Source organism: Palaemon carinicauda, unplaced genomic scaffold (assembly GCF_036898095.1).
Source record: "Palaemon carinicauda isolate YSFRI2023 unplaced genomic scaffold, ASM3689809v2 scaffold381, whole genome shotgun sequence".
Lineage (NCBI taxonomy): Eukaryota > Metazoa > Arthropoda > Malacostraca > Decapoda > Palaemonidae > Palaemon > Palaemon carinicauda.
The window spans coordinates 53,159-66,655 of record NW_027171483.1 but is presented as its reverse complement, the minus strand read 5'-3'; the positions used below and the strand labels follow the sequence as shown (position 1 = coordinate 66,655).

Sequence of the window (13,497 nt, the reverse complement as noted above, 5' to 3'; positions counted from 1 at the left end):
GAGCGGCCGAGGCCGCAAACGCTAGGATTGGCAACCCCCTGCATGTCCACCAGTGGGGGGATGCCTGCAAAGTTGCGCATTCAGGTGGCAGCAACTCGGGGCCGATTCCTGGCCGATCTCCGTGATCAGTCAGGGATATCGCGTCCTGTTCATGACATCTCTTCCTCCCCTGACAGTGAATCCAGTGTCGTTGAGCTCCTATGCCATGGGATCGGTAAAGGGGCTAGCCCTTCGGGCAGAGGTAGAGACCATGCTCAAGAAGGATGCTCTCCAGGAGGTCGTCGACGGCTCCCAAGGCTTCTTCAGTCGACTCTTTCTTGTAAAGAAGGAAGCTGGAGACCCGTCATCGACCTCTCAGCCCTGAACAAGTTTGTCAAACAAACTCCATTCAGCATGGAGACAGCAGACACGGTCAGACTTGCAGTGAGACCGCAAGACTTCATGTGTACACTGGATCTGAAGGACGCGTACTTCCAGATCCCAATTCATCCGTCTTCCAGGAAGTACTTGAGATTCAGCCTAGACAACAAGATCTACCAGTTCAAGGTGCTGTGTTTCGGTCTCTCCACAGCACCCCAGGTATTCACCAGAGTGTTCACCCTGATATCTTCGTGGGCACACACGATCGGCATCCGTCTCCTCCGCTATCTGGACGATTGGCTGATCCTGGCAGATTCGGAGTCGACCCTTCTTCGACACCGAGACAAGCTTCTGGGACTTTGCCAAGATCTAGGGATCATGGTAAATCTCGAGAAGTCTTCTCTGCTTCCATCTCAATGACTGGTATATCTAGGCATGATATTGGACACCAATCTCCACAAAGCCTTTCCATCAGACGACAGGATAGCAAGGCTGAGGAGGGTCGCAGATCCTTTCCTCAGACGAGAAGAGCTTCCAGCCCAATCGTGGTTACGTCTCCTAGGTCACCTTTCCTCCTTGGCCCGTCTGGTTCCAAACGGCCGCCTCAGGATGAGATCCCTGCAATGGCGGCTCAAGTTCCGGTGGAATCAAGGCCACGATTCCCCGGACATTCTGTTCCCTATGGGTCCTGCGGAACGGACAGACCTTCAGTGGTGGGTGACGGACGGAAAAATTCAAAAGGGAGTGGATCTTCTCGTCCTCCCCCCGGATTTGATGCTGTTCTCGGACACTTCAAAAGAAGGGTGGGGGGCCCACGTTCTGAACCACAGGATCTCAGGCCTATGGTCAGAATCAGAAAAGTGCCTCCACATAAATCTACTAGAAATGAAGGCCGTATATCTGGCACTTCAACAGTTCCAACGGATCCTGGCGGGTCACTCCGTGGTGGTGATGAGCGACAACACCACGGTAGTGGCTTACATCAACAAGCAGGGAGGTACCTTTTCACAACACCTATCCCATCTTGCAGTAGAGAGGCTGAGATGGACCGAAGTCCACTCGATTCCACTATCGGCTCGCTTCATTCCGGGCAAGAGGAATGTGCTCGCCGACAGTTTGAGCAGAGCATCGCAGATAGCGAGTACCGAGTGGTCTTTGGATCCTCTAGTATCCAGCAAAGTCCTGACTTTTTGGGGTTCCCCGATGGTGGACCTGTTCGCGACAGCCTTGAACTTCAAGCTTCCGCTGTACTGTTCCCCAGTCCCGGACCCCAAGGCACTCTGGCAAGATGCCTTCCAACAACGGTGGGACAACATCGACGTTTACGCCTTCCCACCATTCTGTCTGATGAGAAGGGTGCTCAACAAGACCAGATTATCGGTCAACCTGTCAATGACTCTAATAGCTCCGCTATGGCATCATGCAGAGTGGTTCCCGGACCTTCTGCAGCTCCTGACGGAACTCCCGAGAGAACTTCCTCCAAGACACGAGCTACTCGAGCAACCACACTGCAACATCTTCCACTAAGCCGTAGCATCGCTTCGGCTTCACGCCTGGAGACTATCCAGCATCTCCTCACAGAGAGAGGCTTTTCGCAACAAGTTACGGAGAGGATGTCTCGACACCTACAAAAGTCATCTGCAGGGGTCTACCAGGCGAAGTGGAGAGTCTTCTGTGGTTGTTGTCGTGGAAGGGGTATCTCTCCCCTCAATGCCACTATTCCAGCAATAGCGGAGTTTCTTGTGTATTTGCGGTAAGAAATGCGCCTTTTGGTCTCGGCGGTGAAAGGCTATCGCTCAGCCTTAAGCCTGGCCTTCAGGCTGAAAGGAATGGACATTAACTCCTCGCTGGAACTTTCTCTACTCATATGAAGCTACGAGCTTACCTGCCCTCAGTCAGAAGTGAGACCTCCTCCATGGAACATGGTTCGTGTCCTCAGGTCTCTTAAGAGACTTCCGTTCGAACCACTACGTCAGGCTTCTGATCGTCACCTGACTTGGAAGACGGTGTTCCTGCTCGCTCTGGCCTCAGCCAAGCGAGTCAATGAACTTCATGGTCTCTCGTACGACGTCGCCCATTCAAGGGGATGGGGGAAGGTAACGTTCGGGTTTGTCCCTGAGTTTGTTGCTAAGACTCAAAATCCTGGAGTTCCGGACCCACGGTTCAACTCCTTCAGGATTTCGAGTCTCCGTTCTGTAACAGATGACCCAGACCATCTCCTACTGTGCCCAGTAAGGCGTCTGAGGCTCTATCTTACGAGAACAGCTGCAGTTCGTCCTCGAGTGCAAGCCCTGTTTGTGAGCACAGGAAGGACGAAGAGGAGGGTCACTAAGAACAGCATCTCAGCTTGGATTTGCAGGGTCATCCACCATTCCCTGAATCCAGACCCTCCTCTGTCACGTCGCCCTAGAGCACATGATGTCAGAGGCATCGCTACGTCCCTGGCATTCAAGAGAAACTTCTCAGTGACGCAGGTTCTACAAGCTGGGGTCTGGAAGCGTCAAACGACCTTCATAGCCCACTACCTGCAGGACGTGACCCACAGGAGGCTCGATACGTTCTCTATCGGCCCTGTGGTGGCTGCACAACAGCTGGGCTAACCTCAGGCTTCTTAATGGACAAGTAGCAGAAGGTTGAGGGCATTGTTACCCGGTTTTAGTCTGCATGAATGAAAAAAGTATGTCTGGCCCTTACTCTTTTCTTTATCCTCCCCTCTCTTGGGGAAAGCAGCATCCTGGATTCTCTGCATAGCTGACCTCAAACCACTGCAGGTAAACCATGCTTCCTTGTGTTCCTAGTATTAAGATAATACTGTCGCGTCCCCCATACCCTGACGAGGTGGTATTGGGAATGTCCTAGCCTAGAATTCCATCTAAAGGACTTCAGGTCAACTTCCTAGGATGAGTCACACTTCTTTCCTTCACACACAAGCTTATGTAAGCTGCACGTTCCTTGCGTCGCAAGGAACTTGCGAGGTGCAGGGACTCTTTATCTCGAGTACTACACACTCGGATTCTGAGTCCCCGGGCAAAGCCAAAGCCAGTAAGGCTGGGACTTACCACCCTACCTAAGGGTTAAGTCCCCCCATGTAAATAGCGTGGTTTGTATTTTGGTTACGGAACAAATGACAAATTCGGAGATAATTTGTATTTTTCCTAACCATACAAACCTTAGCTATTTACACATACTTTCCCGCCAGCCCTGTACCCCGTGAAGTCCTACCTCTAAGCGAAGTGAATCAGTTCACCGGTGTGTGAGGGGGGAGGGGTAGCTAGCTACCCTTCCCCTACCCCCTCGCTAACTAGCGAGGGGGTAGTTAACCCTCGTTAAAAATATAATGGCTCGTCATTCAGCTGCGCCGAAAGTAATACCCCATGTAAATAGCTAAGGTTTGTATGGTTAGGAAAAATACAAATTATCTCCGAATTTGTCATATTCATTTTAGACTATTTTTTCCCGAAGAAGTTTTTCTTATAATAAGTACTTGACAAATATCCTGTTAGAATTGGGGTAAATACTTATTACGATATTTCATTATTAAGGAAAACTTTGCATCAAAATGTTTTGTGCATAGTTTAACCGTAGAAATGCCGGGAGATGGTAACACTGACAATGATCTCGTAAAATGAGTTGTCAATGATTGCTAGGTTTTTGATGTTACCAAAACAAATTAAAATTTATACTTTGATAATTGATGGATCCGTTATGGATTGCTTCCCAAGTTGTTTTTACTGGATTGTTGAAATAAAGAAGGTGAAAAAAGTCTATACATTGTAAACAGGAGTCTGCTACCAATTCTGATGTTGGTACTAAATATTATATCCTGCTTCTTTTTCTGGCCACAGCTGCATTGCCTTCTACAGTTAGACCTGAATTTTTTCAAAATCCTAAACAGTAATATAATGTAACATTACACTTGAAATTTGCAGTGTGTGTGTGTGTGTGTGTGTGTGTGTGTGTGTTAGCCAGACTAAAGTAGTTACTTTAGATTCCAAAATTAGTTTTATCAAAAATTTTATCATAAGTAGCTACCTAGAAATCCCAAACAGACAAATATAATACTTCAATTTGGGAGCATGGATCTCCAGAGCAACGAAAAACACGTCCGAACGTTCACGGGTGCTAACAAGGAATGATGGGGGAAGGTTAGGTAGTGGTGGTGGTGGTGGGGGGGGGGTGCCAGTAGCTGTAGTGAACGACACCTCGTAGTAACGGGGGATTTTAAGGAGGGAGAAGTCTAATTGGAAAGGGATCTCTGGTAGTAGTATCACTCGCCCCAGTTTTAATACCGACACCCTTTTAGGGGTGAGCGAACTGGATACATTCCTAGCATTCCATGCAACTTTTTTCTCTGGTATATTTAGCAGTATTTATACCTTTGAAATGGTGCTTTAAGGAGCATTTCACGAAGCTGCACAGGTTGAGCCCAGAAATAGATTTTTCCTTCGTCAAAATCCCTTTTTTTACCTCAAACCCTTTTCTCATGTTCTTGTAAATCTCATGTTATTTTGCTTTGTTAATGCTATGTCATATACAGCACGATTTACTTAAATATATTTTACATTGTTACTTTACAAATTAAAAAGAGGAAAACTCTCTCTCTCTCTCTCTCTCTCTCTCTCTCTCTCTCTCTCTCTCTCTCTCTCTCTCTCTCTCTCTCTCTCTCTCTCTCTCTCTCTCTCTCTCTCTCTCTCTCTCTCTATATACATATACTGTAGCACAATTTACTTAGATATTTTAATTTTACATTGTTACTTTGCAAATTATACATACATATACCAAGGCACTTCCCCCAAAATCAAACAATGAAACAGAAAAGGGGACTTCTCCTCTCTACGTTCCTCCCAGGCTGACAAGGGACTCAACTGAGTTTGGCTGGTACTGCTAGGGGTGCCACAGCCCACCCTCCCCCGTTATCCACCACAGATGAAACTTCATAACGCTGAATCCCCTATTGCTCCTACTTCCGCGGTCTTCCAAGGCACCGGAGGAAGCAGCAGAGCCTACCGGAACTGCGTCACAATCGCTCGCCATTCATTCGTATTTCTAGCACGTTCTCTTGCCTCTCACATCTATCCTCCTATCACCCAGAGCTTCCTTCACTCCATCCATCCACCCAAACCTTGGCCTTCCTCTTGTAAATCTCCCTCAACTCTTGCATTCATCATCTTCTTTAGTAGCAGACAGCCATTTTCTATTCTCTCAACATGGCCAAACCACCTCAACACATTCTAGCTGCTAACTCATTTCTTACACCCGTTCTCACCCTCACTACTTCGTTCCTAATCCTATCTACTCGAGATACACCAGCCATACTCCCTAGACATTTCATCTCAAACACATTCAATTTCTGTCTCTGTAACTTTCATTCCCCACAACTCTGATCCATACATCACAGTTGGTGCAATCACTTTCTCATACAGAACTCTTTTTACATTCATGCCAACCCTCTATTTTTTACTACTCCCTTAACTGCCCCCAACTCTTTGCATCCTTCATTCACTCTCTGACGTACATCTGCTTCCACTCCACCATTTGCTGCAACAACAGACCCCAAGTACTTCAACTGATCCACCTCCTCAAGTAACTCTCCATTCAACATGACATTCAACCTCGCCACCACCCTCTCTTCTCGCACATCTCATAACCTTACTCTTACCCACATTAACTCTCAACTTCCTTCTCTCACACACCCTTCCAAATTGTCACTAATCGGCCAAGCTTCTCTTCTGTGTCTGCAACCAGTACAGTATCATCCGCAAACAACAACCGATTTACCTCCCATTCATGGTCATTCTCTTCTACCAGTTTCAATCCTCGTCCAAGCACTTGAGCATTCACTTCTCTCACCACTCCATCAACATACAAATTAAACAACCACGGCGACATCACACATCCCTGTCTCAGCCCCACTCTCACCGAAAACCAATCGCTCCCTTCATTTTCTATCCTAACACATGCTTTACTACCTTTGTAGAAACTTTTCACTGCTTGCAACAACCTTCCACCAACTCCATATAACCTCATCACATTCCACATTGCTTCCTTATTTCTCCAGATCCATAAACGCAACATACACCTCCTTACCTTTTGCGAAATATTTCTCGCATATCTGCCTAACTGTAAAAATCTGATTCATACAACCCCTACCTCTTCTAAAACCACCCTGTACTTCTGGGATTGCATTCTCTGTTTTATCCTTAATCCTATTAATCAGTACTCTACCATACTCTTTTCCCACCACATTCAACAAACTAATACTCCTTGAATCACAATACTCGTGCACATCTCCCTTACCCTTATATAGTGGTACAATACACACACAAACCAAATCTGCTGGTACCATTGACAACACAAAACACATATTAAGCAATCTCACCAACCATTCAAGTACAGTCACACCCCCTTCCTTCAACATCTCAGCTCTCACACCATCCATACCAGATGCTTTTCCTACTCTCAATTCATTTAGTGCTCTCCTCACTTCCTCTCTTGTAATCTCTTTCTCATTCTCATCTCCCATCACTGGCACCTCAAGAACTGCAACAGCAATTATATCTGCCTCCCTATTATCCTCAACATTCAGTAAACTTTCAAAATATTCTGCCCACCTTTTCCTTGCCTCCTCTCTTTTTAACACTTCCATTTCCATCTTTCACTGTCTCTTCAATACTTGAACCAGCCTTCCTTACTCTCTTCACTTCTTCCCAAAACTCCTTATTCTCTTCATATGAATGACCCAATCCCTGACCCCACCTCAGATTAGCTGTCCTCTTTGCCTCACTTACCTTGCGCTTTACTTCCACATTTTTCTCTCTATATCTTTCATACTTTTCTACATATTACTCTGCAGCCATTCTTCAAAAGCCCTCTTTTTCTCTTCCACTTTTACCTTCACTCCTTCATTCCACCATTCACTGCCCTCCCTCATGCTGCCTCCAATAAACTTCTTGCCACACACATCACTTGCAATCCCAACAAAATTTTCTTTTACTAACTTCCACTCCTCCTGTAAATTACCCATTTCTCTTACTGTCACTTCGTCATATGCCATTTTCAACCTTTCTTGATATTTACTTTTCTGTACACTTTTCTGATATAAACCTTCCAAATATACCAGAGAAAGATAAAAGCATGGAATGCAGAGGTTACTACCCTCGCGCGAGCACCTTGTGGGTGTCGTGTATAAAGCAGGGGCGTGTGAAAGACTAACATGAAATTCCCAGTGAGGCAAATCAAAACAACAATGGCTGCCGACGCCGCGGAAGGCTAAGCCGGTCGAAATAAAAAACACAAAACTGGGAATAGAACAACTGCCCGGTACTGCAAAAAGCTGTCAAAACAAACTATGGTACTTAACATTGGTAATGGTGAAGTAGGAGCTTCGGTCATGATGAAAATAATCCAGGAAACCTGAAAACACCGAGAGCACAAAAATCTACAACCAAGCTAGCAAGTCCAAAACAGAAGGATGTCTTAGAGGGCGCTCGCGTCGGGCGTCGGTGGAGTGGCTCAAGTGCGGTATCTAGGGCCTCTGTTACGGCCCTTCCCTTTGATGAAGGAATTATCTAAATGGAAGATAGTCTGTGAATAGTGGCTTTCACACACCCCTGCTTTATACACGACACCCACAAGGTGTTCGCGCGAGGGTAGTAACCTCTGCATTCCATGCTTTTATCTTTCTCTGGTATATTTGGAAGGTTAATATCAGAAAAGTGTAAAGAAGGACCCTTTTCACCGGGCGTCACAGGTCTCTCCCCAGAAATAGATTTTTCCTTCGTCAAAATCCCTTTTTACCCCTGGTTTTATTAGCTCTTCAACCCTCACTAGCTCCCTTTTACATCCACTTACTCTATTCCCCCACTCTTTTGCTACAACTAATTTTCCTTCCACCAAAAAATGATCAGACATACCGTTAGCCATACCCCTAAACACGTGCACGTCTTTCAATCTTCCAAACAGTCTTTTAGTTATCAACACCTAATCCTTTAACGCCCTTTCTACCACTCTTCCATTTGCCACTCTTACCCATATATACTTGTTTTTATCTTTCTTTTTGAAAAAACTAGAACTTATCACCATCTCTTGCTGAACACATATCTACCGGTCTCTCACCACTCTCATTTTCACCTGGTACGCCATACTTCCCAATGACACCTACCTCTCCAGTGCCCACTCTAGCATTTAAGTTACCCATGACAACTACATAATTCCTTCTACCCAGTTCTTCTACACACCTAGTTAATTCATTCCAGAACTCATTCCGCTCTTCTTCACTTTTCTCACAACCTGGCCCATAGGCACTGACAAAAGCCCAACATTCCCTACCCAACCTAACCCTTACCCACATTAACCTAGATGATATCTCCTTCCATTCCACTACTTTACCTGTCATCCATTCACTCAGCAATAAAGCCACACCTTCTCTTGCTCTTCCCCTTTCAATCCCAGACACACTACCAGACATTTCACCAAACATCACTTCACCTTTCCCTTTTATCTTTGTCTGACACAAAGCCAATATATCCATCCTTCTATTCCTAAACATACTTCCAATCATCGTACTACTTCCACGCACATTCAAACACCCCAAAACTCTCTCTCTTTCTCTCTATCATGTATATTTAGCACGATTTACTCTAATATATTTTACATTGTTACTTTGTAAATTAAAAAAAAGGAAAATCTCTCTTTTTCTCTTTTTTAAGGGTTATCCAGTATAATGGGAAATTATAGACTAGCTTAACACCATCTGTTACTAGTAACGGAGATATTTTTTAATATTCTCCTTTGTTTTCAACAGGTGATGTATGCAAGATTAAAATTCTGGAGACATTAGATCGTTCACAGGATGAAAAAGTTCGTAACACCTGGGAACTGGATGCCATGGATGAAGTTGTGGTTCTTATGACACCAAAAGATTAATATGTTAACGTAAATGAGTTAAGTCGAATGATCGAAAGCTAAGTATCAACACTGCATTTCGTCAAACTTTCGGAGGTTGTAGCACTGAATCAAACTGCGTATAGTTAGGCAGTTTTCACTAAGCTGCAGTAGCTAGTGTTTTCCACACTTTTTCTATCCTAATTGTAGCGAAGCATTCTTCTTGTGACTGACCCGATTTTTAATCTGGTCTATCTCTTTTACAATTGAGTCTTTCAGTCGAGAAACATGCCAAGCGCCATTTTTAAAAAGTGTCAGAAATCGCGATTGAAAATTGCCAATTTTCAATGGAATTACTCGGTAAATATAATAGCTAGGAGTTTCATATTTGTTATAAATAGTAGCAATATTTATGCAGAACACAGTTAACCTAAAATATTTTCAATACGATGCACAGTTTTTTGGCAGTTTCTCGACGGGAATGTGTTGTACAAGGATAAAACCCGCAAAAAATAAAATAAAACTATTTTGTCCCAAAATGGCACTTGGCATGTTTCTCAACTGAAAGACTCAATTGTAGAGATTATCTCTTTTGAACATTGTTGGAAGCATGCAGGCTTTAACTAGTTGTATTACTTTTCTTGAAACAAATAACTTTAGTACTTCTGTGTTATGTAATGAAGGTACACCAAGAAAGTACTGAGAGAGACTGGAAGAAGGTTAGTTTGATTATGGTAAGGGCAGATGATGGGAGTGTTCATATTTCTAATTTTAGATGCAGTTTAATTTCTTTAAAAGTATTTTTTCAACAGCTTTTGTTGTTATAAAGAATTTATCACTAAAAGTATTTTTGTAATTGGAGAATATATTTGATACTCTTGTTCTTGTTATACACCTTTATTGTGATACTTCCTGATTGGAAAAGTTATACTTAGTGCCGTTAATTTTGCTGCAGTTTTATGCACTTCAACTTGCATTTGATATGTAGATAATAAAGTAGTCTTTTTAAATCTTATTTGTAGTATGAAACTATCCTTTTTAGGTTAGAATTTTCTAAAGAACTAAATTAATTATTTGGTATGAAATCTAAATTTTCTATTGGTAACATTCTGTGCTTGTACTAATTTTTATTTCAACTACAGGTACTTTGAAAAGATCTCGGCCAAAGTCGCTTCTTTAGAAAAAGTAATGTAGCAATTTTAAAGTTTCATGTACATTAATATTTTTTTTTTACATATTGCTATGAAATTTATTTTCTTTAAAAGGTACATTGTATTGTCTTTGTCCTTACAACAGACATAGTAATGCATAATCTAATTTAAGGTTAATTACTTTCAGATTTATAAAACTCTCCAATGCGAGAACTAACAATTAAATCTTGAGGATTGTCAAAATTTTTGGAGTTTCCGTACGTATCTACCGAGTGATGCTTCTCACTAATAATTAGGTGTGTTAATTTAAAGAAAAAGTTTATGCTTAGTCGTCGTCGTCGGCGCCCACTCGTGTCTGAGTATTGGGTTCTGTCGTTAGCCATCAGCCTCCTATCTATGGGGTGGGTGCTTATGTCTGATGTGGCTGTTAAGTCCTAGTCTGTGGTGGAAGAGTCGCGGACAGTGTTCACAAGGGAGGGTAGGTGGTGGGCGGGGCTGTTCTAATCGCTCTCTCCTTCTTCTCCTCCCAGCCTCCTCATTTTGTCTCCTCCTCTCCTCGAAGTCCATGGTGCCATGGTGTACTGTACTCCTCCAGGTTTTCCTGTCCCTGGCTGTTTCTTCCCATGAGGAAGGATCGATGTCAGTTAGAGCCAGGGTGCGCTTTAGTTGATCTTTATAGTGCATTTTCGGGGCTCCTCGTGGTCTGGTGCCCTGGGTCAGTTCTTTATGCTTAGTAAATAATGCAGTAACTTAATCTTGTTAATATTGTTGAAAGTAGTTTATAATTTCAGTTTTGTTGAATTTTTAAAAGCTAAAATAGGTTGTGTATATCAATATAAAGCTTTATATTTTACTGATCCATTATCAATTACTATAAGGGAAATAAAGCAAAAAATCCCGAATTAATAAATCTATAGATAATGTTAAATTATATCAATGAAACTACCTGGAATTCATATGACGTTTAATCTTTGATCAAAAGCTTCGACTAAAATCTGAAAAAATTAAGTATAAATTTTCACCTTGAGGTATGTACCCTTTATTTCAACTGGAGACTAGTAAATAGTGCGATAGTTTAATCATTCAATTCCATTTACCGCCATCTTGATTTCTCTTTTTTTTTCTATTGTTGCAGCTTGTTGCTTCCTTTTTGTTTAAGGAAATTTTTGGCTGATATTAATCTGTCCATATCTTCTAATATCAGAACCTCCTTTATTGCTTGAATGTTGAATCTTTGAGGCACCAAATACTTTACATATTATTCCTTCGCCAGTAGATCAAACTATGCCAGTCCCCTATAACAGAGCATGTACTATACTCAATTTTTTTTAATGAGACGCATTTGCACCGACTCGAAGCGGTGCCCTTTTAGCTCGGAAAATTTCCTGATCGCTGATTGGTTAGAATTATCTTGTTCAACCAATCAGCGATCAGGAAACTTTTCCGAGCTAAAAGGGCACCCTTGCGAGTCTGTGCGAATCTGCCTCACTAAAAAGAATTGACTAGTGTCTACTAATATTGCTTTCTCTGATATGTCTTGCCTGGCAACTATTCAGATCCTCTTCGGAGGTGGAATTTGTAACTGGTCTTTCGAAAATGACTTGGAAAGAACAGAGGCGTCGAGTCGTTTATAGAAACGGTTGTGCCATACTTTGTATGACAATAGTTTTCTTTTCCCTGTACAATAGTCTCTGGAGTTGTTGAATATACATCAAAGAAAATAATTATTGTAAACAGTCTGTTCTTTTCAAGGGAAATTTAAGATGTTCAAAGCTCCTTATGTACCAGATTCTTTTAAAATGGTCACTCAACAGGTGATGAGCTTCCTAAGCTGTTGTCATCTTGAGCTTTTTTTTTTTGTTCAATCCAAGGTCAGCGAGTCTTAACCCTTTTACCCCCAGGCTCTTTGGAAATTTCCAACCCTTAACCCCCAAGGGGTTATTTTTTCCCCAGCACATTTTGCAGTATATTTTTTTTAAATTGCTCTAACAGCCTTAATTTTTGTCATAGAGAGGTCAGGATGGTCTCATTCTCTTGGAAAATGCCTGAATTTTTTCAAAAAATTGTCAAAAATAAGAAAAAAATCATTTTTATAGCATTTTTTTGCAAGGACGTACCGGTACGTCCATGGGGGTAAAGGGATGGCTTTTGTGAAATGTACCAGTACGTTCTTTGGGGGTAAAAGGGTTAAGGTAAAGGCAAAGATTCTAGCCTAACCTGCCCAGTTTTGAGCCCTAGCCTAAACTTCTAAAATTTAGATTAGTGGTTCTATTGCACCAGTCAGTATGGGGTCTGATAGTAAACAACCAGAAATTTCTTATCTGGATTTAGAATGAAAACATCTCGAGTCAAATCCCAAGAGCATGGTCAGCAATTTACAACGATGAATTTTGTAAACCTATGATGAAATACAATGGTAGTGAGCGCATTTTGTCTCGCATCTGTCTGGCATTTTTGACAACTCGTGGTTTGAAATAATGTATGCCATCTGCATCGACTAAGCACGGAGCAGGAAAAAGCAGCTGAGTTGTCCTTGTAGCACTAATTTGAGTGCTTAGTAAAGGCGTGTTTTATTATAACACGGGTTTAACCTTTTTACCCCCAAAGGACGTACTGGTACGTTTCACAAAACTCATCCCTTTACCCCCATGGACGTACCTGTACGTCCTTGCAAAAAACTGCTATTTACATTTTTTTGATAATTTTTTGAGAAAATTCAGGCATTTTCCAAGAGAATGAGACCAACCTGGCCCCTCTATGACAAAAAGTAAGGCTGTTAGAGCAATTTAAAAAAAAATATATACTGCAAAATGTGCTTGAAAAAAAAATAACCCCTGGGGGTTAAGGGTTGGAAAGTTCCAAATAGCCTGGGGGTAAAAGGGTTAAGGATCAACCATTAGTCTCTTTTATCTATATCTTCTACTTAAAGGACTTTGTTTCCTCTTGTCAGAATACTCGTTGCTTTATTCTTCTCTTTTCAAGATTTCTTAGGCCACCCAAAAGAATGAAATCTTGAATTATCATTGGTAAACACTTTGCTCAAAAACCACTGGTACACAGGCATCCCACTTTTGCCTGTCGGATGTATGTTATATACAGCATG

At 42.4% G+C, this 13,497-nt stretch overlaps 1 protein-coding gene across 1 annotated transcript in view; it reads left to right on the top strand.

The window, feature by feature from the left end:
- LOC137636766 (probable thiopurine S-methyltransferase) overlaps positions 1-10,258 on the top strand; it is a 72,548-nt gene extending 62,290 nt beyond the window's left edge. The window contains exon 5 of the mRNA XM_068369141.1: positions 9,164-10,258. Coding sequence (XP_068225242.1) covers positions 9,164-9,285 — 122 coding nt within the window. The 3' untranslated portion in view covers positions 9,286-10,258. The remainder of the gene's footprint in view (positions 1-9,163) is intronic.
- The last annotated feature ends 3,239 nt before the right edge of the window (positions 10,259-13,497 follow it).